Source organism: Diospyros lotus, chromosome 10 (genome assembly GCF_014633365.1).
Source record: "Diospyros lotus cultivar Yz01 chromosome 10, ASM1463336v1, whole genome shotgun sequence".
Taxonomy (NCBI): domain Eukaryota; kingdom Viridiplantae; phylum Streptophyta; class Magnoliopsida; order Ericales; family Ebenaceae; genus Diospyros; species Diospyros lotus.
The window spans coordinates 32,488,548-32,511,760 of NC_068347.1; the positions used below are offsets into that span (position 1 = coordinate 32,488,548).

Here is a 23,213-nt window from a genome sequence, read left to right on the forward strand (position 1 = left end):
GGCCTAGAAGTTGGGGCGAAATTTGGATCTTATGCATGCGCACATTGTTCGTGTATTCGAATAATCCATGCCTTGGCCTACATTTCGCATTTGAACAAAAACTAGGGCTTGATCGCATTCAGTCTGGTTGATTGCTCACAAATGGTATTGACTCTCGACAAATTTGAGCAAACCGTTTTTGATGCATTTTGGAATTTTGAGTTATTCGCTGAGCTAAACCATTGGCGATTGCTTGAAATTTTGTAAAATTTAGATTAGTTTTCGTAAGACGGCATAAATTTGGTTGCTTTAATTGGCTATATATGTATTTAAAAGTGTTTTACAAGATTGTGATGCTTGGATGGAAATCATGGAATTAATAGCTTCAGTTTTCACAGTTTGGGCGGGTTATTCGTTATAAATTTGTGCACTTAAGCTGTGCTTGACGTCAAGTTTTTGTGCTTAACCGCTGTTGTATTGCAATTGTCATGATGTTCCTTTTCTTTTATGCATTTTGTTTTTTGGGACGAGCAGAATATGCACTGGTTGAGTTTTTATTTTTTCCTTTGCAGATTACAAGCTGTATAATTGCATTTCCAACTGTTAGTTCTGACAAATAAATTTGTGAATAGCCTTTGCTATTGAGTTTTGCTTCTGTTAAGGGAAAGAAATGATTAGGAATGTTTCCTTGCTGGGCTGGAGTATCTACAATCTTTATGTTCTGTCTGTGTCTGTTAAACATTTGGTTTTATTGGGCATTATGGTTTTGAATCTCATTTCCTTTCCTAGTTTGAGGTTTCTGCCACTTTTTGGGGGTTGGGTTGGGATGTGTTTGATTATAGTTGTTGGTTGACCTTTTGGTGTCTTTCAGTCCCACCTTGGAGTTAGTTTTGGTTTTAATAGTCCTCTACTTAATGTAATAAAAATGTAAACCATCTTTGAAAAAAGAAAAACATTTTGTTTTACTGGCTACATTAGCTCTCAGCTTAATATTGTGACTTGTGTGGCCTTTTCCAGTCCATTTATTAAGCTGTGGCACCGTACAACTGCAGTGGCAGCATGTAGTTGGGATTAATGTAATGGATTTTGCATAATGTCATCAGAATGTGTTCCTATCAACTGTCTGTCGTACTTCCATTTCAAATCTGGTTTAATTTCATTGCAAGACGGTGAATTTAGCAAACAGTTGTGGCAGAATATTTTTCTTATAAACTTTTCTTGGTTAATCTATATTTTTTGTTTGGAATGTTGACTTCTGGGGAAAAGAACAATAAAGGAAAAAGATAGAAAAAGAGGAGGAGGGAATTAATACTACATTCAATTATTTTTTTGGCTGATTTAGAAATGAGAAGAAATTGGATTGATACTAGCCAAGGAATTTATTGTTTTAACTTGGTAATCCATAAAATGCATTTTATTATAAGCAATATTATCTTCCTGTCATTTTCAGTTTCCTTGAAAACAGTGAGTTTCAAACATAGCATAACGGTTTGCCAAGCAGGAAAAAAAAAATCAAATATAATGTACTAAATCCAGAGGGACATCAGTTCCATGGAACAAAATCTAATGGAGGGCTATTCAATGAGCTGTGAAATGTGAAGACATCCAGGAAACTGGTACCCACCACCAACAAAAGTGCTAATAAGTCGGGCTCTAAATATCTCAAGGCATTGTACGGTTCAACTATAAGATGGTCCATGGGTTGCCAATTTCTCTAGGACATGGAACGCTAATTTGTCTCCATTTTTCTTTTCCTTCATAGATATGAGAAGTAAGGATAGAACCAAGAGAAACCACTCCAAGAAAAAAAGTCATCATTGAGGGATATTGATTTTTGTGAGAGTTTTCCGTGCAAAATCCACCTTTCTTTATCACAGGACAGGAGCCTTGTAGAATGAGTGAATAGTAAAGCCTTTATTCTAGACAGACTCCCAACCCATTTATTGTGGTTGTCTCAGTGAAGGGTGATCATACTACATACCAAGAAAGCAATCACGTGCCCAATTTTCTGATGCTAGAGATTCCATCTAAATAAGGGAGACCACAAGATGCCATCAATTTCTTGGTTGAGGGAGTTTCTTAGGCCTCCTTAAGTTTTTGCCTTTGTACAAAAAGGAATATTTTTCAGCCATTTAGTTTATTTTGTCAATTAGTTGGTCCTACACACATTACAAAGACAATGCAAATGATGTTTAAGTCAAACTTGTGTTCTTTGTTAGTGAAATTTTATCTCTTTTCTTAATATAATGGCCTTCTTTTTGATATGTTTAACATCATGGAGCATGTTTTGTTTTGGTCCGGGCTTGTATCGCTTCTGAAGGGAAAAATCTTGCATCTCTAAGGCTAAATTCCGAGGTCAGACTACTCTGGTTAGAGTTTTTTCTTAGGGACAGTATGCAAAATGGTTTCAATTGATGTAAAAGTGATTTTAGTGTTTTTGTTCCAGAGATGATGTGTCATGATGATGATCCCATTTAAGCCAAACTACATTCTCGATGCTTATCTGTGTGTATGGAATTGAATTCATATTCTGTTCAGTTTATGGCTTTTATAATTTGGTTGAATTGAAGATATTAAGTACTGGGTTTCTTCTGATATGTTTCTTTGTGTGTGTATCACTTTTTGATACCCAGATGCTATTAAACTTATTAATGTTTCTGCTCTCTGTACAGAACTTCCCAATTGGATCTCATGTTTGGGTGGAGGATCCCGAGGTAACCTGGATAGATGGGGAAGTTGTGGAAGTTGATGGAAAGGAAATTAAAGTAAACTGTACATCAGGGAAAACGGTTGGGCTCTTCCCTTATGTTCTGCCTTAAATGCTAGTAAATAAAACTGAGGGAAATGTGTTGTTTGTGGTTTGAAAATTTATGCCTTACATGGTTGTGTTTGTCAGGTTCTGCCTTTATTTATGATACACATGTCCAAGGGCTCATATTGATTTGTTTAATTGTTTGCCTATTGTTCAGTATGGATGGTTGATTTGTTCTCTGGGCAAAGGTTTTATTGCTGGTGTATGCTAGCATGAAAATGTAATGAAAACAATAGTTGAAACTCAAATCCAGTGCAAGCTTCCTGCTAGCAATGCCCCTAGATGCTGAATGATTGAAATATAGGAATTTCTCCTGCTTTTGCCATTTGCTTCTTTTACTTTTCGCCTGACAGCAGTCAGATCCCCTGAATCATCTCCCCAGTTTTCTACGAGGGTTTGATGTTTGAACCGTGTAGCATCCATGGATGGATGTGCTGGAGATATCACTTGAGTGAAGGGCTACCGGTAGGCTGTGGCTCCCACATCTGTTTTTTGGCTCTTCCTTGATTAGGCATATGAATTTGTAGCATTTAATGACAACTTAAATTCAAGATGTTGGAATCATTGTTCTGCGTACAGAAAGTGGACTAAATGTAGCATTGGTTGATTGTCTGGATCATTGAGGGATTCAATCCTTGGCTGTCAAACCTTCTGACTGGCCTTGCTGGTTTCCTGACATACTAGTACTGTATCCTGCATATCGCTATTTTTATTTTGGATTTTGTAGCAGCATATGAGCTCATCATAGCCACAACTAAGTTTAAGAAATGGGAAGAACACTTGATCACACAAAATTCAAAAAATGGCTTATCATATAAACAAATAGATCACTTTCTTATGAGAGAAGATGACCACTTATGTTGTAAGGATCGGAAGTTATAACGGGAGAATGCCTGATCACATAGTATATACTTATGGTATCCATATAAAAAAATCAAGGAGAAGAAATGATACAATATTGTTGAAAGATAAAGATGCAACAACTAATCCTAAAGGATTGAAGAGATGATTCGTGGATGAGATGAAAGGAATAAGAGGAGGATAACTCTCTCGAGTTATCCTCAAGCTGATCTGATATATGTGTATTTGTAAATTAGTTAGAGTTATTTTATCTTGTTATATTGTACTAGAATTTAGGAGTTTTATCTAGTAGCTAAAGTTTAGGAGATAAGTTTGTATCAAACTAGGAGTCTTGTATATTTAATCCTAGTTGCTAATGGAGAAGAGTACGATAGTTTTTATTGTTCTATCGGATTTCTTCATGGTATCAGAGCTCGGTTTCGAGCTTCTGTAGCTACCAGATATTTAGAGTTTTAATTGTAAGAGAATTCTTCAACTTGCGCCATGGCTGATGATCAAACAGCTAGTACAGGGACGTCTATTCCTCTCCCTACAAAGAGCAGTCCAATGTTTGCAACCTTGTCAGATTCTTCCTCAGCCTATGATGGACCTTCCCTCTAGATTACTTTACACAAGCTGAATGGAACCAACTTCCGAGAGTGGTCCCAATCAGTTATGCTTGTGATTAAAGGAAAAGGGAAGGTAGGCTATCTAACCGGAGAAATCGTAAAGCCAAGCCAAGATTCAACAACATATGCAGTATGGGAAGCTGAGAATGCCATTGTTATGGCATGGCTAGTGAACTCAATGGAGCCGAAGGTAGGAAGAACTTACCTCTTCTACAAAACAACAAGTGAAATCTGGAATGCGGTTCGAGAGATCTATTCAGATCTTGAAAATACCGCCCAAAGCTTCCAAATTCGATCCACCATTCGATCAACAAAGCAAGGTAATAACACAGTAACTAAGTACTACAATACCTTGACTGAATTATGGTAAGAGGTTGATCTCTTTCATGAGATCACATGGGAATGCTCGGCTAAAGGAAGGAAGTATAACAAGATGGTGGAGAAAGAAAGGATATTTGACTTCTTGCAAGGTCTAAATTCAGATTTGGATGAGGTTAGAGGACGATTGCTTGGAACTAAGCCTTTTCCCTCTATGAGAGAAGTATTTGCCGAAATAAGAAGGGAGGAGAGTAGAAAGAAAGTGATGCTACCTAGTGGTTAAACAAATGAAGGTATGTTATAGAGTTCTGCCTTAAAGATATCCCGTGGCCGGTCATCTATTACAGCTAAGGGAGAGATGCAGCAAGATAGGCAATGGTGTGACCATTGTAACAAGCCTTATCATACTAGGGACATCTGCTGGAAGCTGCATGGGAAACCAGCCAATTGGAAACCAAGGAATCAGGGAAAAGGTGTGCAGTCCGCCTCTATGGTAGAGTTTGAGAAAGGGAATTCAGCACTAGCACCGATCTCTTTAACCTCAGCTCAACTAGAAGCTCTCCAACAATTGTTGAATCAGCAGTTGCTAAATCAACCCAAGGTGCAGAAAACAACCGAAAATATGGATAACAACAACAATCAGGTGGTATCCTTAGCTAAACAAGGTAAGATCAGTCATTCTTTGTTCTCTAAAAGGCTGACCACAGGTGTTTGGATTATAGATACCGGTGCATCAGATCACATGACAGGTGATCTTGAAATTCTATCCAATTTTAAACATTGTGATCAGAATATTACTATATTTATGGCTGATGGAACTAATACTTTAGTCCAAGGAAGGGGCACAGCTTATGTAGCAGGGCTAAAATTAGAGTCAGTTCGTTATGTGCCAAATTTGAAATGTAACTTGCTGTCAGTAAGCAAGATTACTCAAGATAAGGACTGTTTAGTGATATTCTCTTCTTCCCATTGTGTTTTTCAGGACAAATCTTCGGGGAGGACGATTGGCAAAGCTGAAGAAAAGGGAGGTCTATATCAAATCGTCAATCTTGATTACCAAAAGGAGTGTAGGTCATTTGTTCAATCCTCTTTAGCTGCAGTTTCAGATTCTGATTTAATGTTATGGCATCAAAGATTAGGACACCCTAGCCTTGAGTATCTTAGAGTCTTGTATCCTTCAATTTCTATCAATAAAATTCAGGATTTCTATTGTGAGCATTGCATTCTTGCAAAACAAACTAAGAGCTCTCATCCGAAACACTCTTACAAACCATCCCAGCCATTTCATTTAGTCCACAGTGACATTTGGGGACCAGCCAGACTTTCAAATCTAACAAACACTTGGTGGTTCATCACCTTCATTGATGATCACACACGAGTTTGCTGGGTCTTCCTCATGAAAGATAAATCTGAAACCTATATGGTTTTCAAACGGTTTCATCTCATGGTTAAGAATATTTTCCAAACTTCCATTCATATTTTAAGAAGTGACAATGGTCGAGAATACTTCTCAAATGACTTTTACCATTATCTAAATGAGCATGGTATTGTTCACCAAAGCTCTTGCCCATACAACCCTCAACAAAATGGGATAGCCGAGAGAAAGAACCGGCATTTACTTGAGACAGTTAGGGCTCTTATGTTCACTCAATCAGTCCCCCATTCTTATTGGGGAGAGGCTGTTCTTACAGCATCCTACCTCATCAATCGGCTTCCTTCAAAGACCCTAAACTGTAAAACCCCCTTAAATGTATTCCTCAAAGCTTTCTCTCATTATTCCAGGGCCTCAAACAGTCTTTCTCCTAAGGTCTTCGGGTGTACCTCCTTCATACATCAGAACTAGTTAAATCCATCCAAGCTTGACCCAAAAGCTCTTAAATGTGTGTTTGTTGGATACTCTCCTACCCAACAAGACTATAAATGTTATAACCCAAGAACCCACAAGTTCATTATTTCTTGTGATGTCACATTTCTCGAGAACTAACCATTCTTCCACAATACTACTCAAAATGAAAATCCAATCCACAATTGGAGTACAGTCATCTCTGTGCCTCTCGATTCCCTTACTAATCCTCCTCCTACTGAAACTCATCAAGGGGAGGAGAAAGAGGAGACTGAAATCCAGCAGGGTGATCAAGACCTGACTAAACCTCTAAAGGTTTATTCCAGAAGACCTAAAGTTGCTAATCTTCAGCCAACCAATTTGTCCAATCTGGAGGTAAGTCCAAACAAGATAATTGATACTGATATACAACAACAACTTGATGATGACCTAAGTGTTCCAATTGCATTGAGGAAAGGTAAAAGGATGTGCACCAAGCATCCTATTAATGATTTCATTGGGTACTCAAAACTGTCTCCCTCTTTCAAGGCATTTACTATCAGTTTAGACAGTGTAGCTATCCCTAGAAATGTTTATCAAGCATCGCAGGATGAAAATTGGAAGATGGCAATTATGGAAGAAATGGCAGCCTTGGAGAAAAATGGTACATGGGAAATTATGGATCTTCCGGTGGGAAAAAAGGCAGTTGGTAGCAAGTGGGTATTCACTCTAAAATATAAATTAGATGGAAGTCTGGAAAGGTATAAAGCAAGGCTTGTAGCCCAGGGATTTACTCAAACTCAAGGTTTAGATTATGAAGAAACGTTCGCTCCCGTGGCCAAACTCAATTCAATTTGGATTCTACTGTCCTTAGCCTCAAACTTGGACTGGAAACTACACTAATTGGACATCAAGAACGCCTTCCTAACAACAACAACAACATATCCAGCCTTTATCCCACTATGTGGGGTCGGCTACATGAATTCTAGACTTCTATGTATTTCTGTCTTTTGTCATATCTTCATTTAGGTCCATACATTTCATATCAAACTTTAATGTCTCTCCCAAAGTCTTCTTGGGTTTGCCTCTACCTCTTTTTTTGACTAATTGTTCCATTTCATCAACTCTCCTCACATGAGCGTCTCTTGGTCTCCTTCTCAAATGACCAAACCATCTTAGTTTAGTCTTTCTCATCTTCTTCTCGATTGGCACTACTCCTACCTTATTACGAATAACTTCATTTCTAATTTTATCTTTTCTTGTATGGCCGCACATCCATCTTAACATCCTCATCTCCGTTATGCTCGTCTTTTGCTCATGCTGGTATTTGACTACCCAACATTCTGAGCCATACAACAAGACTGGTCTTATAGCTGTCCTATAGAATTTTTCTTTCAGTTTTAATGAGATTTTACCATCACATAACACCCCTGGTGCATTTCTCCATTTTAGCCAACCTGCCTTAATTCTATGTGTGACATCCTCGTCAATTTCTCCATCTTTTTGAATCACTGATCCCAAATATTGAAAATGGTCTTTTCTTTGTAAGATTTGGTCTTCCAATTTTATAATAACATCCTCCACTCTTGCATTCTTACTAAATTTACATTCCATATATTGTGTTTTCTTTTTACTTAATTTAAATCCCTTAAATTCTAAATTGTACCTCCACAACTCAAGCTTAGTGTTCACTCCTTCTTTTGTTTCATCCACCAACACTATGTCGTTTGCAAATAGCATACACCATGGCACCTCTATCTGAATATCTTTAGTGAGTTCATCCATTACTAAAGCAAATAAGTATGGACTTAGTGCAGAACCTTGATGCAGTCCTATTGTAATTTTAAACAGTTCAGTATCCCCTCCGCATGTTCTAACCCTTGTCTCTGCACCGTGATACATGTCCTTAAAGGCTTGTATATAGGCTATTCGGACTCATTTCTTCTCTAAAACCCTCCATAATACTTCTTTAGGGACTTTATTATAGGCCTTTTCTAGATCTATAAACACCATATGTAGGTCCTTCTAATGATCCCGATACCTTTCCATTGGGCGCCTCAGTAGGTATATAGCTTCCATTGTTGACCTACCAGGCATGAAACCAAACTAATTTTCCGAGACCTCTGTTTCTTTTCTGAGTCTCTGCTTTATTACTCTCTCCCAGAGTTTCATGGTATGACTCATTAACTTAATTCCTCTGTAATTTTCACAGTTTTGAACATCTCCTTTATTCTTATATATAGGAACCAAAGTACTATTTCTCCACTCATCCGGCATCTTTTTTGATTTAAGGATCGCGTTAAATAATTTCGTTAGCCAAGAGATGCCTTCTTCTCCCATGCATTTCCATGCTTCTATTGGTATATTATCCGGTCCCACCGCCTTATGATTTTTCATCTTTTTTAATACTTGCCTTATTTCATTTGAACTTATGTGTCGATAAAATGTATAGCTCACGTTCCCTTCGGAGTTACTAAGATGTCCCAACCTAACTCTTGTGTTGCCACCATCATTGAATAATTTTGTGAAATACTCATTCCATCTCTCCTTAATTGCTCCCTCATTCACTAATACATTTTGATTTTCATCTTTTATACATTTCACTTGATTTAAATCCCTTGTTTTTCTTTCTCTTGCTTTAGCTAATTTATATATATCCCTTTCTCCATCTTTTGTATCAAGTCGTTTATATAGATTCTCATATGCTTTTGACCTTGCTTCACTAACAGCTTTTTTTGCTGCCTTTTTTGCTTCTTTATACTTTTTTTGATTTTCTTCATTGTTGCACTGATATATAGCCTTATAGCAAGTTTTCTTATTTTTAATTTTCAATTGTACCTCTTCATTCCACCACCAAGACTCCTTAAGGTTAGGGGCTCTACCATTTGTCTCTCCAAGCATTGCCTTTGTCGTGCTTCTCAGGGCATTAGCCATTTCTCTCCACATTTGGTTTGTCTGTCCTTCTCCATTCCATTCCCTTCTACCCCTTAATTTTTCTTTGAAGATTAGTTGTTTCTCCCCTTTTAAATCCCACCACCTGATTCTTGGATTTTGTTTTATGTGATTTTTTCTCTTCCAATTTCTTACTTGGACGTCAAGTACTAAAAGTCTATGTTAAGTAGTCAAACACTCTCCCGGTATTACCTTACAATCCCTACAACATAACCGATCCTCTTGTCTCATGAGGAAGTAATCTATTTGGGTGCTTAATGTGACATTTTTATATGTGATTAAGTGTTCGTTCCGTTTTTTGAACCTAATATTGGTTATGATGAGCCCATATGCCATAGCAAAATCTAGAATAGACTTGCCCTCATTATTAATTTTCCCGAATCCATACCCTCCATGTACCTCTCTATAGCCGTTTCCGTCTCTACCCACGTGACCATTTAAGTCACCTCCTATAATCACTTTCTCTCCTCTTGGTATCATTTGTATGAGTCCCTCTAGGTCCTCCCAGAATTTTGCTTTTATCTCCTCACCTAACCCCGCTTGTGGTGCATATGTACTAAAGATATTCATAGTCATTCTTCCTACACTAACCTTCACCATAATAATCCTATCCCCTATTCTCTTTACATCCACTACCTCATCTACTAAGCTTTTATCCATAATAATCCCCACTCCATTTTTCGCTAGATCATTTTTTGTGTACCATATTTTATATCCAGTTTCTGATAAAGTTTTTGCTTTTTTTCCTACCCATCTCGTCTCTTGAAGGCACATAATATTAATCTTTCTCCTAATCATCACATCTACCACTTCCATAGCTTTGCCTGTTAATGTTCCTATGTTCCATGACCCAATTCTTAATCTATGATTTTGTTTTTGGCCTTGACTTTGAATTTGATTTTGTTTTTTATTTTGATTTTGTTTAGTTTGGTTTTGAGTTTGATTTTGATTTTGATTTTGGACTAGCTTCTTTACCCACATCCGTCCAAGCAAATACGAGGACCTTTGCTCATTTGTCACAACATCCAGGCGCCAATGCAGCGGCCCTAGCTCACTTGACACTACACGTGGGCAGTGTAGCGCGTCGCTATGAAGGGTTACGCCTATGCCCCAACGATTTTTCATAATTTGTCTAAAGTTCATGTTTTGGATCCGACTAAGTTTTACGTTGGCTGTCGGCTACCTAACACAACCCTCCTCCTTTATTCGGGTTTGGGACCGGCAGTGGATAACATCCCCAGGCGGAGTTCAAGAACGCCTTCCTAAATGGAGATTTAGAGGAGGAGATTTATATGAGGATACCGCCGGGGTTTGAGAAAGACAAAACAAGAGATAAGGTATGCAAATTAAAAAAATCTCTATACGACTCAAAGTAATCACCTAGAGCATGGTTTAAAAGATTTAGTGATACTCTATACAAGTTGGGATATAAGAAGGGACAAGCGGATCACACACTCTTTACAAAGATCAAGGAGAATGGTAGGAGAACAATTCTAATAGTCTATGTGGATGATATCATTATCACGGGAGATGATAATGAAGAAATTGAGAAACTAAAAGAACAACTAAGGCAGGCCTTTGAAGTAAAAGAGCTGGGAGAACTACAATATTTTCTTGGTTTGGAAGTTGCAAGAAGTAAGAATGGCATTTTTGTATCCCAAAGAAAGTACACTCTTGACTTGCTAAAAGAGACGGGAAAATTGGGGTGTAAACTAGCAAGTACATCCAGTGGAAACCGACGAAAAATTGGGGAAAATTGAGGTGTCTCTAGAACCCAACTGGAAGAACAAAGAAGAAAAAGAACATCCAGTGGATAAAGGCATGTACCAACGATTGGTAGGCAAACTAATTTATTTGTCTCACACAAGACCGGATATTACCTATGCTGTGGGTATTGTTAGTCAATTCATGCATTCACCGACTGGGAGACACTTGGAAGCAGGTCATCACATCCTTAAATATCTTAAAGGAATCCCAGGTAAGGGTCTACTATTTACAAAAAACCAAGATAGAGGGATAATAGGCTATGCAGATTCTGATTGGGCAGGTGCTGTGGAAGATGGCAAATCCACATCAGGCTATTGTACAAGATTATGGGGTAACTTGGAGACTTGGCGGAGAAAAAAACAACAAGTGGTAGCTCGCAGCAATGCTGAAGCAGAGTATCGCTCAATTGCTCAAGCAATTTGTGAAATGATAAGGGTGGAAAGACTGTTGAATGACTTGTCTATGCCAATATTATCTCCTAAAATTCTTTATAGTGATAGCAAATCAGCTATCAACATTGTCAACAATTCGGTGCAGCATGATCAGATGAAGCATGTCCGAATTGATCGCCATTTTGTCAAACAAGAGCTTGAGGATGGCAACATTAAGTTGACTTATGTTCCAACAGAAGAACAACATGTAGACATTTTGACCAAAGCAATGGAAAAACAAAGTTTTGAATATATAAGAAGCAAGCTGGGAATATTTGATATATATTCCTCAGCTTGAGGGGGGGTGTTGAAAGATAAAGATGCAACAACCAATCCTAAAGGATTGAAGAGATGATTCGTGGATGAGATGAAAGGAATAAGAGGAGGATAACTCTCCAGAGTTATCCTCAAGCTGATATGATATATGTGTATTTGTAAATTAGTTAGAGTTATTTTGTCTTGTTATCTTGTACTTGTTGGTTTCACCATGTCAACTAAGTGATGGAACACAACTATATCAATTATCTTCATTCACCAACATCTCATGAAACTTCTCCATATGAAGATGGTGTTGAAACTTCATTTCATCATTACTTCGCCAGGGGATGTTATCCACTGTCGGTCTCAAGCCCGAATAAAAGAGGAGGGTTCCGTTAGGTAGCCGACAGCCAGCGTAAAACCTAGTCGGATCCAAATATAAATTTTAGACAAACTATCTGTTGGGGCGTAACCCACATAGAAGTCTAGAATTCATGTAGCCGACCCCACATAGTGGGATAAAGGCTGGATATGTTGTTGTTGTTGTATCTTATACTAGAATTTAGGAGTTTTATCTAGTAGCTAAAGTTTAGGAGATAAGTTTGTATCAAACTAGGAGTCTTGTATATTTAATCCTAGTTGCTAATGGAGAAGAGTACGATAGTTTTTATTGTTCTATCAGATTTCTTCAAATATGAAGCCCAACAGGCTCTTTAATTTGATAAAAAATTGGGATGACTAGGTTAGTCTGTCCAATAGTATTTGTAGTATATGAGGTCTCATCCAAGATTTACTCCTGGTACCAAACAATATACTGAAGATCTTTTTAGTAGACTACTGGGTCAGGATTGGGACGTGGCTGACGAAAAATCTTATGTATCATTAAATTTGACCCATTGTCATTCTCAATTTACTCTTGCTTGGCGCCCATTGTAGCATCATGGCCCTCATTCAAAAGCACAGGTAGAAGTTTACTTTTGGACTTGTGAGAGCAACTAATATGCCAAGACCTCATCACTAAGGTACTGATAAGAGATTGGGTCATGACAATATCCATAACATCCCTTTCCCATTCTCCTGCATTATGTCATAAGAACGGAGCTTTCATGTCATTATTGTTTGTGAATTATCCTTCTTCGTTGGATGGCAAGGAATCTGAGGTGGTGATCTTTTCTCATTTATTGTTCTGTTGTAATATAGGTTACTGCCAATGCATCTAACATCTATCCAAAAGATGTTGATGATCCTCCATGTGGAGTGGATGATATGACAAAACTGGCTTATCTGCATGAACCAGGGGTTCTTCAGAATTTAAAAAGTCGATATGATGTGAATGAAATTTATGTGAGTATGTTGATGATCTGTACATTTCTCTCTCTCTCTCTCATACCATTTATCTTGTTTTAAATTATTTGGTTCATGCGATTCATTGACATTGCATCCTAGTCCTTTGTATTTGGGCTACTTCTCAGAAGGTGAATAACTAGTTTATAATAAGCAGCAGATGCAAAACTTAAAAGAAACAGCATGTGGTGTATCAGAACACGCCTGTAGTGACTGGGGCTCCTGTCAATGTTGATTTTATTGCAAAGTGCAGATCCACAGTTGCTTATCGGAAAAAAAGCAGCACCTATAATACTTACACTCCTATTCTATGAAGCTAATCCATCTCTTGGTGTTTCAGACTTATACAGGTAGCATATTAATAGCTGTAAACCCTTTCCAAAGGCTACCTAATTTGTATAACCGTGATTTAATGGAACATTATAAAGGGGCAGCCTTTGGCGAGCTGAGCCCACACCCTTTTGCCATTGCGGATGCTGCATACAGGTAAACTACTTGTTTTCTGCTGTTTCAAATGTTGAGTGTTTTGACATTTATCATGGTTGACAAACTGGGATAATTATGAATGCAGGCAGATGATGAATGAGGGGATAAGTCAGTCCATTTTAGTTAGTGGAGAAAGTGGAGCTGGTAAAACAGAAAGCACAAAGATGCTTATGGGTTACCTTGCCTACATGGGAAGGAGAGCTGAAACTGAGGGACAGACTGTCGAGCAGCAAGTGTTAGAGGTAAATGTTTCATGATGGTAGTTTAAAGTTGATGGTTACAGATTTCCAGTAATGGATTCATTAATGGTACAGGAATAGAAACTAATCTCAGACCAATAATATATTGAATTAATTTCCAATTATACTTTCTGCTTTCTTTTGCTTGGCAGTCCAATCCCGTTTTGGAAGCATTTGGAAATGCAAAGACTGTTAGAAACAACAACTCAAGGTGGAAAACCATCTACTCAATATTGGCTTTTCCCCCAGCATACAGAATTTTCTATTTTACTTGAGCAGCTAATCAAAATTCACCTCCAACAAATGTTATGGTTTCAGCCGTTTTGGTAAGTTTGTGGAGCTTCAGTTTGATCATCGGGGGAGAATTTCAGGAGCTGCCATTAGAACTTACTTACTTGAACAATCACGTGTTTGTCAAGTGTCGGATCCGGAGAGAAATTATCATTGCTTCTATATGCTTTGTGCTGCACCACAAGAGGTAATTGGTCTTTTGGGCTCATGAATTTTTTTGGAGGAGATATTGGTATCTGAGGTCCTTCAAAAAGTTAATGGGTTATAACTTTTGCTGAATATCATTCCTATAAACTGGAATCAGAGAATTATAATGTGGCAATTCAATTTTCTTATTGGTATTTTTAAATTTTCTCCCATGCATGCCATCTTATGTGGACTAAATTTGTGATGTACTCACGTCCTACACTTGACACTCGGGATAGGAAATGGGTATGAGTTGCATTTGGTGTGGTTAATTGGATTGGACAATGTTGAGCACTGATACTCAAACCTTAGGGTTAAAATCAGAATATCCCAATCACAAACACACGATGAAACAAAAGGAATGAAAGCTTTAACAGTCATTCATGCGAAACAGAGGTAAGCCGAACTGAAACGAAAAAGCGAAAAAAGAGACTCACAAGATTTTACCGTGGTTCACCCAAATAGGGCTACGTCCACGTTGAGCTCCAATATGGAGAGCTCACTGCACTAATGATTGAATCAAAAATACACCCACAGAAAACCCCTCAATCTCTCTGTACTTACAGTGGTTCGAGAAACACAAAACTTGCCCAATAATCACTCAAACAGATTAAGAGGCATAAAACCCTATCGAACCATATAACTATAAAGCTATACAAACATTTACAGAGAAAGAAAGAAAAGAACCGAAGCAAAACCAGATAACCCTAGGTCGGAGACGAAGGGTATCTCTCTCTTCTCGATCCCTATTCTCTTCTTTGATTGATCTTTTTCTCTTTCGCCTTAAACCTCTGTCCAGACCATATCCCGAGGAGAAGATAAATAGCGACGATGGAGGGCTGGGATCAAGAATCATAAAGCATGGATGGATGGCTCGGATCAGATCGTGCAAGCACGATATACAATATTCCAATAGAATAAAAGCAGACGGACAAGTGAGAAGAGAAGAGGGGTTGATAATGCAAACGGGCGCCATCAGAGGGCAGCTGATGGTTGCCACGTGCTGCCCTCCAATTGGCTGCCATATGGCAGCTCAAGGTTGCAGCACGCGGCCCTCCACCTGCTTACCCCAACGACATCGTTTGGGCCTTCACTAATAACAATCTCCACCTTGAAGCCCAAACAAGAGGTGAATCTGAAACTCTCACAAGTGCAGCATGCTACAATCCATACCTTCATTGCTCTGGTTGATTTGATCAACCAATTCCCACGTGCAGCAAGTTCAAGCAGTGCTTGAACTTGGTTGCAGTTAGAACTTTTGTTCCCATGTCTGCTGGGTTGTTTTCTGTAGGCACCTTCAAAATACTCATAGTGCCATTAGCTATTAAATCTCTAACATAATGATACTTTACCTCAACATGCTTTGTTCGTTCATGACATACCGGGTTCTTGGAGAGGTGAATGGCACTTTGACTGTCTGAGAACACAGTCACTTTGTCTTGTAGCAACTGGATCTCCTTTAATAGACCTTGTAGCCAAATAGCCTCTTTAAAGGCATCAGTAACAGCAACATACTCAGCCTCGGTGGTGGACAAAGCCACTAGAGGCTGAAGTTGGGATTTCCAACTGATACAATTTCCACCCAAGGTGAAAAAGTATGCAGTTGTTGATTTCCTTGAGTCCCTATCACCTGCAAAATCAGAATCTACATATCCCACAAGATTAAGAGTATCAAATCTTCTTTTATAACACAAGCCAATGTCTATAGATCCATTAATATACCTTAACATATATTTTAGTGCATCCCAATGAGGTTTACCTGGATTTGACATATATCTACTAAGCAGAGATATTGAATATGTAAGATCAGATCTAGTACTAATCATTGAATACATAACTGTTCCGATTGCATTGGCATAAGGGATATCTTCCATTTTAACTAATTCAGAATTAGTTGTGGGGCATTGGGATTTAGATAGGACAAAGTGACCAGCTAAGGGGACCCCTACAGTTTTACAATTTTGCATACCAAATCTTTGAACAGCTTTAATAAGATAGTCATTTTGATGAATTTTCAAGACTGATTTACTTCTTTCTCTTTCTATTGTCATTCCTAGAATTTTCCTAGCATGTCCTAAGTCCTTCATATCAAAATTAGTGTTTAACATTGACTTTAACTCACTAATTTTTCTTTTGGACTTACTAATTATCAAAATATCATCTACATACAGCAGTAGATAAACAGGAATATCTGAAATTACGAAGTAGAAGCAGCTATCATATTGACTTCTTTCAAAACCAATCCCTAAGATAAAACTATTAAACTTTTTATACCATTGTCTTGGGGATTGTTTTAATCCATACAAAGATTTTTTCAGTAAGCATACATGTTCAGGATGAGTTTTATCAATATAACCAGTTGGCTGAAACATATATATGCATTCATCAAGATCACCATGCAAGAAGGTTGTTTTAACATCTAATTGTTCTAATTCTAAATCAAATTGAACAACAACAGCAAGCATTATGCGAATGGTCTTAAATTTTACTACTGGTGAGAAAATTTCATTGTAGTCAATACCCTCCCTTTGAGTAAAGCCCTTAGCAACTAATCTAGCTTTATATCTAAGTGGATCAGTGGGAGACATACCTTCCTTTAATTTGAAGAGCCATTTGCACTGGATCAGTTTCTGCTTTTCAGGTTTGGGGACCAAAATCCAGGTGCCATTTACCTTGAGGGAGTTCATTTCCTCATCCATGGCTTGTCGCCATTTGACACCATCTTTGGAGATGATAGCTTCCTCATATGAGGCTGGCTCACTGCTCCTTAATTCCTTTCCAGCAATTAGAGCACAGTACACTAAGTCAGAGTAAGCATACCTCGCAGGGGGTCTAGAAACCCTCCTGCTCCTATCACGGGCTAGCTGATAGCCACTGAGGTCTTGGGGTGAGCTATGATGCTCCACCTCAATCTCAGGTTCATTTTCTTGTTCCTCTTGATCATCATCATGATCAGAGACATCATGAGACATAGACAAGGTAGCATCTTGTTGACTTTGCTCAGGTGAAGATGGAGCAACTGGCAGGTTATTACTTCCTGCTGGTTGCTCCACCTCGATCTGAGAACCCCCTAAAACAGCAAAATCATCTAGGTTTTCCTGAGTGTTTGTTTCTTTTAGGTTATTTGTTTTACAGGGGAAAACATTTTCATTAAAGATAACATCTCTACTGATTATAATTTTAACTCTAGTAGATTCCTTATCCCATAACCTATATCCCTTGGTACCTTCTTGGTACCCAACAAACACACATCTGATAGACCTAGGTTCAAGTTTGCCTTCAGATTTATAAGCATAGGCTTCACAGCCAAATACCCTCAAGTAATTAAAGTTCAGTTTTCTACCAGTCCATTTTTCCTCAGGGCATATAAGATTTAATGCAGTAGAAGGACTCCTATTTACTAAATGAGCAGCAGTGGATAAAGCCTCACCCCAAAATGACTTAGACATATTAGAAGTGAATAATAGACACCTGACTTTTTCAAGAAGTGTTCTGTTCATCCGTTCAGCTACCCCATTTTGTTGGGGAGTGTTCCTAACTGTCCTATGTCTAAGTATACCATGATCATTACAGAATATATCAAAAGCTCTACTGCAGAACTCAAGACCATTGTCAGTCCTAAGGGTTTTAATTTTCCTATCTATTTGATTTTCTACCATTGTTTTCCAATTTTTAAACTTTTCTAGGGTCTGGTCTTTTGATTTCAATAAAAACACCCATACCTTTCGAGTAAAGTCATCAACAATAGATAGAAAATACCTGTTACCACCAAAAGTGGGGACCTGAGAAGGCCCCCATAGGTCAGCATGAAGATATTCAAGGCATGCCTTCGCCAGGTGAGTTCCCTTTGGGAAACTCAGCCTGTGTTGCTTGCCTAGAACACATGGCTCACAAAAGTCAAGAGACCCAACAGGCACTGATCCAAGGTACCCTTGGTTTGACAGTGCCTGGAGACCTTTCAGGCTCATATGGCCAAGTCTCAGGTGCCATATATCTGTCTTACCAGTATTGACTATGCAGGCAGAATGAGAGTTAACAAGGGATGAATAACAACCATTTAAAATGTACAATCCGTTTTTCTTATTACCTGACAGTATAAGGTTATCATCTTTAAAGACATGAAGGAAACTATTTTCAGCTCTATATGAGTAACCCAACTCATCAAGTGTCCCAAGAGATATTAGGTTTCTTTTTAATCCTGGTACATACCTTACATCAGTTAACATTCTGATTTTATTATCATGTAACTTTAAGGATATGCTACCTATACCTTGGATACTACATGATTGATTATTACCCATGTATACCGTACCAGTTTCCCTCTGATTAAAATTTTGAAACCATTCTCTGTTTGGGCACATATGAAAAGAGCAACCAGAATCCATTACCCATTCATGTTCAGCAGATAAATATGAGACATTGAGTACTTCAGCTAAACAGTTAGAGGTCCCAGCATTTACATTTGCATTTCCCCCTTGTTTTAGTTTCTTAATATAATCATAGCAATACTTCTTAATGTGACCTTCTTTACCACAGTGATAACACTTCCATTTTTGTTTACCCTTCTTATCCTTTTTCTTACCCTTTTGCCCTAACCCATTAGTGTGATCATTGTTACTGGTAGATGATTTTTTCTCATTCTTACTCTTTACAAACAGGTTATTTCCTGACCTTTTAGATGTTCCTAGTTCCAGTTCCCTAGCTTTAATACCCGAGATAACAAGATCTAAACTAGGAACAATGCCAGTATACCTTAATGCATGCTTTACTACATCATAGTCATCAGGTAAGGAATTTAAAAGAATCATAGCTTCACTTGTGTCACCTAATGCTTGATCAGTATCTCTAAGTAATAATGCAAGTCTAGTGAATTCATCTATGTTTTCATCCATTGACTTAGATGCATTCATTTTGAAATTAAACAACATGCCTTTCAAGTATACTAAATTTGGTGCAGTCATAACAGAGTATAAAGAATCTAACTTATTCCATAAATCAATGGGAGTTAACATACCGTCTACCTTGCGAATGACAGTGTCACCAAGGTGAAGAAAGATGAGGTTGAATGCCTCTTCTCTTACCTCCTCTGTTCTTGTAAGCTGATCAGGTGACCATTTTCGGTCATCAGCTTCTAGTGCTATCAGCACCTTATGATGAGAGAGTAAAACTCTCATCTTCTTTTTCCAGCTACCAAAGTCTCCTTTTCCATCAAATATGTCGATTTCAAATCGGGTAGACATCCTCTTCGCCTTGCACGAAGTTAACCTAGGTGGCTCTAGACACTGATGAGAATAAACACAGCAAACTCTTGCTGACACTAGGTTCTCAAAGAAACCCTAGACCATCCGATAATAGATGACAACTCCTTAGATGAAAATAGACTGACTGATTTACTTTTCAAAAAACCCTAAGCGCCGAATTTAACACGGCTCTGATACCACTGTTGAGCACTGATACTCAAACCTTAGGGTTAAAATCAGAATATCCCAATCACAAACACACGATGAAACAAAAGGAATGAAAGCTTTAACAGTCATTCATGCGAAACAGAGGTAAGCCGAACTGAAACGAAAAAGCGAAAAAAGAGACTCACAAGATTTTACCGTGGTTCACCTAAATAGGGCTACGTCCACGTTGAGCTCCAATATGGAGAGCTCACTGCACTAATGATTGAATCAAAAATACACCCACAGAAAACCCCTCAATCTCTTTGTACTTACAGTGGTTCGAGAAACACAAAACTTGCCCAATAATCACTCAAACAGATTAAGAGGCATAAAACCCTATCGAACCATATAACTATAAAGCTATACAAACATTTACAGAGAAAGAAAGAAAAGAACCGAAGCAAAACCAGATAACCCTAGGTCGGAGACGAAGGGTATCTCTCTCTTCTCGATCCCTATTCTCTTCTTTGATTGATCTTTTTCTCTTTCGCCTTAAACCTCTGTCCAGACCATATCCCGAGGAGAAGATAAATAGCGACGATGGAGGGCTGGGATCAAGAATCATAAAGCATGGATGGATGGCTCGGATCAGATCGTGCAAGCACGATATACAATATTCCAACAGAATAAAAGCAGACGGACAAGAGAGAAGAGAAGAGGGGTTGATAATGCAAACGGGCGTCATCAGAGGGCAGCTGATGGTTGCCACGTGCTGCCCTCCAATTGGCTGCCATATGGCAGCTCAAGGTTGCAGCACGCGGCCCTCCACCTGCTTACCCCAACGACATCGTTTGGCCTTCACTAATAACAGACAATAAATATATTAAATTAGACAAGCCACGAGTTTTATATGGATCTCTTTGTAAGACTGCCACTCCATGTTATAAAAAGCTTTATATTAATTTATAAACAAAATTTTATCTTACATAATTAAAACAAGTATCCAGGAAATATGAATTTAGTTATATCCCTGTGTCCTTGGGCCTGAGAATTAGATGGTTCTGACGTTACGAAAAGCACCCACGCCTGCACCATACACCTGAAAGCCACTCCAATTGTTGGTGTGGATGGGATTGTTTCTCGTTTTGGTCGGACTAGATTGTTCATCTGAAGTTCATTGTGTTTAATATTGCAAATGGATTAGGAGATAAATATACCACGCAGATGTAGAGATAAATCTATTTTTCTAGGCAGCTTAGTAATATTTTCAATGGTTATTCTGAATTTGCTTGTAAACTTTCTTGTCTTAACTTTGGTTCTAATCAATTCTATTTTTATTTAGTTACTTCCATAGTTTCTTATGAAGCACGAAAATGGACACGGGGACATAGGGACACGACATTTTTCAAAATGATTTTGAATGCAACTTGGTGAAGATATGTTAATTAATAAAATGATTTTTTATATTTTTAAAACATAATAAAGTATCAAATCTATATTCCAAATTCACAAATATGCATTTAAAATTCATAAGACAAAATTCTAAATGAATAACTCTGATCTAATTAGCAATCAAATCACAGTCTAGTTGTCTTCATACCTCACAATCCATTTGATGTTTAAAGAGCTAGAGAATAAAAGTGTGAAGGGTATGAAAACTAAATAGTCTTGTAATCAAAGCATGGAAAAAAAGAAGAAGTAATTACCAAGTCTTAAAACTAAAGAGTAAAAAAGAAAACCCTTAAATTTTTTTCTTCGAAATGTCGTAATAGGGGATATGTGTGTCCTACAAGTGTCAAGGGCAAATGCATGTCCCATGTGTCTCCTCCCATATCCTTTTAACAAGCCCACAATGTCGTAGGTATGTCGGAGTGCAATAGGTAGCAACATTGGTATGTTAACCCCTAGGAAGTATCCATGCTTTATTTTCTTGAATGTTTTTGTTATATATGTTTCCTTATGCTACTTATTGAAAAATAATACACATTTTTTTTTATGCTGGCTACAGGATCTTGATAGGTTCAAGCTAGGAGACCCAAAGATGTTTCATTATCTAAATCAATCAAATTTTTATCAGCTGGATGGTGTGGATGATGCCAAGGAATACCTTGCAACAAGGAGGGCAATGGATATTGTTGGGATCAGTCTGGATGAGCAGGTACATGTATCTAGTTATAACGTTTCTTGTTATTAAGTGATAGAGTAGTTTATTACCTCATGCAAGCATAAAATAAGAAACTCAATTGGCAGGATGCAATTTTCCGAGTTGTGGCTGCAATTCTCCACTTGGGTAACATTGAGTTTGCCAAGGGAACAGATACAGATTCTTCTGAACCAAAGGACAGTAAATCTCAGCTCCATCTGAGAACTGCATCAGAGCTCTTGATGTAAGTCAGTCTTTTCTTCATTCTTATTTTAAATTCCTTCACTTTTCATGTCTGGAAGGGTAAAAAGCCAAATTATAATATGCAATTGTTGTACAGGTGTGATGAGAAGGCTCTTGAAGATTCTTTATGTAAACGTGTCATGGTGACTCGTGATGAGACCATAATAAAATGCCTCGATCCAGGCGCTGCAGCTCTCAGCAGAGATGCTCTGGCAAAAATTGTTTATTCAAGATTGTTTGATTGGTGAGTTTCAGTTTAAAGAATGACTTGCCAAAAAAAGTTACCTCTCAATTACAAATTCTGTCATTTACCATTACAGGATTGTGAACAAAATAAACAATTCTATAGGTCAAGATCATAATTCAAAATTCCTGATTGGGGTCCTGGATATCTATGGATTTGAGAGTTTCAAGACAAACAGGTGCTTAAGCGGTATGCTTTTGTTTTGATTATTTACAAGGTTAATTTATTGCAGAGAACTGCATGGACCTGTTTCTTGTGCAATTGAAATATGCTATTGATGATTTGAAAGTCTTCTGGCTATAGTGCCACTTTATGTTGGTTTAAATACCCAGGATCTCTTATTCTTTTGAATCCCCTCCCCCCCAAAATGGGATAAAGCTATTTGTACATAAAGTTTACAAAATAATAAAATGACAAAATTACTCATTTGATAAATGACCCAAAACACTCTCTCTTTCACCTGCGTCGCCTTCACCCTTGCCACTGCCCGCTGCACCTTAGTTGGTTTGGGTGGTCGCTGGTTGCTGGAGATTGCAGCGGTGAGGCAGCGGAGGCGAGGCGGCAAGGCGCAGAGGTGAGGCGACGAGAGGTTGCTAGAGGCGGTGAGGAGGCGAGGCGCACAGGCAGTGAGGTTGCAGTGGCGAGAGGCGACGGCGAGAGCAGACGAGGGCGAGGTGGGGGGGAGGGGGGGAAGAGAGGGGAGAGAGAGAAGGGGTGAATAAATCGTGATATTTTGACATGATATCAAAATATCGCAATATATCGCGCTTATAAAAAGGTTTTGTGAATTCCTTTTGTATAAATAACGTGGTCCTTTAAAATGCATGCAGATACTCTGACAT

The 23,213-nt window shown here is 38.2% G+C and overlaps 1 protein-coding gene across 1 annotated transcript in view; it reads left to right on the plus strand.

Moving 5' to 3' along the window:
• Positions 1-2,380: 2,380 nt before the first annotated feature.
• LOC127811247 (myosin-6-like) overlaps positions 2,381-23,213 on the plus strand; it is a 40,986-nt gene continuing 20,153 nt past the window's right edge. Inside the window, exons 1-11 of the mRNA XM_052350957.1 lie at positions 2,381-2,401; positions 2,652-2,768; positions 13,009-13,152; positions 13,493-13,638; positions 13,724-13,871; positions 14,030-14,088; positions 14,196-14,355; positions 21,750-21,899; positions 21,992-22,128; positions 22,225-22,371; positions 22,448-22,549. Coding sequence (XP_052206917.1) covers positions 2,381-2,401; positions 2,652-2,768; positions 13,009-13,152; positions 13,493-13,638; positions 13,724-13,871; positions 14,030-14,088; positions 14,196-14,355; positions 21,750-21,899; positions 21,992-22,128; positions 22,225-22,371; positions 22,448-22,549 — 1,331 coding nt within the window. The remainder of the gene's footprint in view (positions 2,402-2,651; positions 2,769-13,008; positions 13,153-13,492; positions 13,639-13,723; positions 13,872-14,029; positions 14,089-14,195; positions 14,356-21,749; positions 21,900-21,991; positions 22,129-22,224; positions 22,372-22,447; positions 22,550-23,213) is intronic.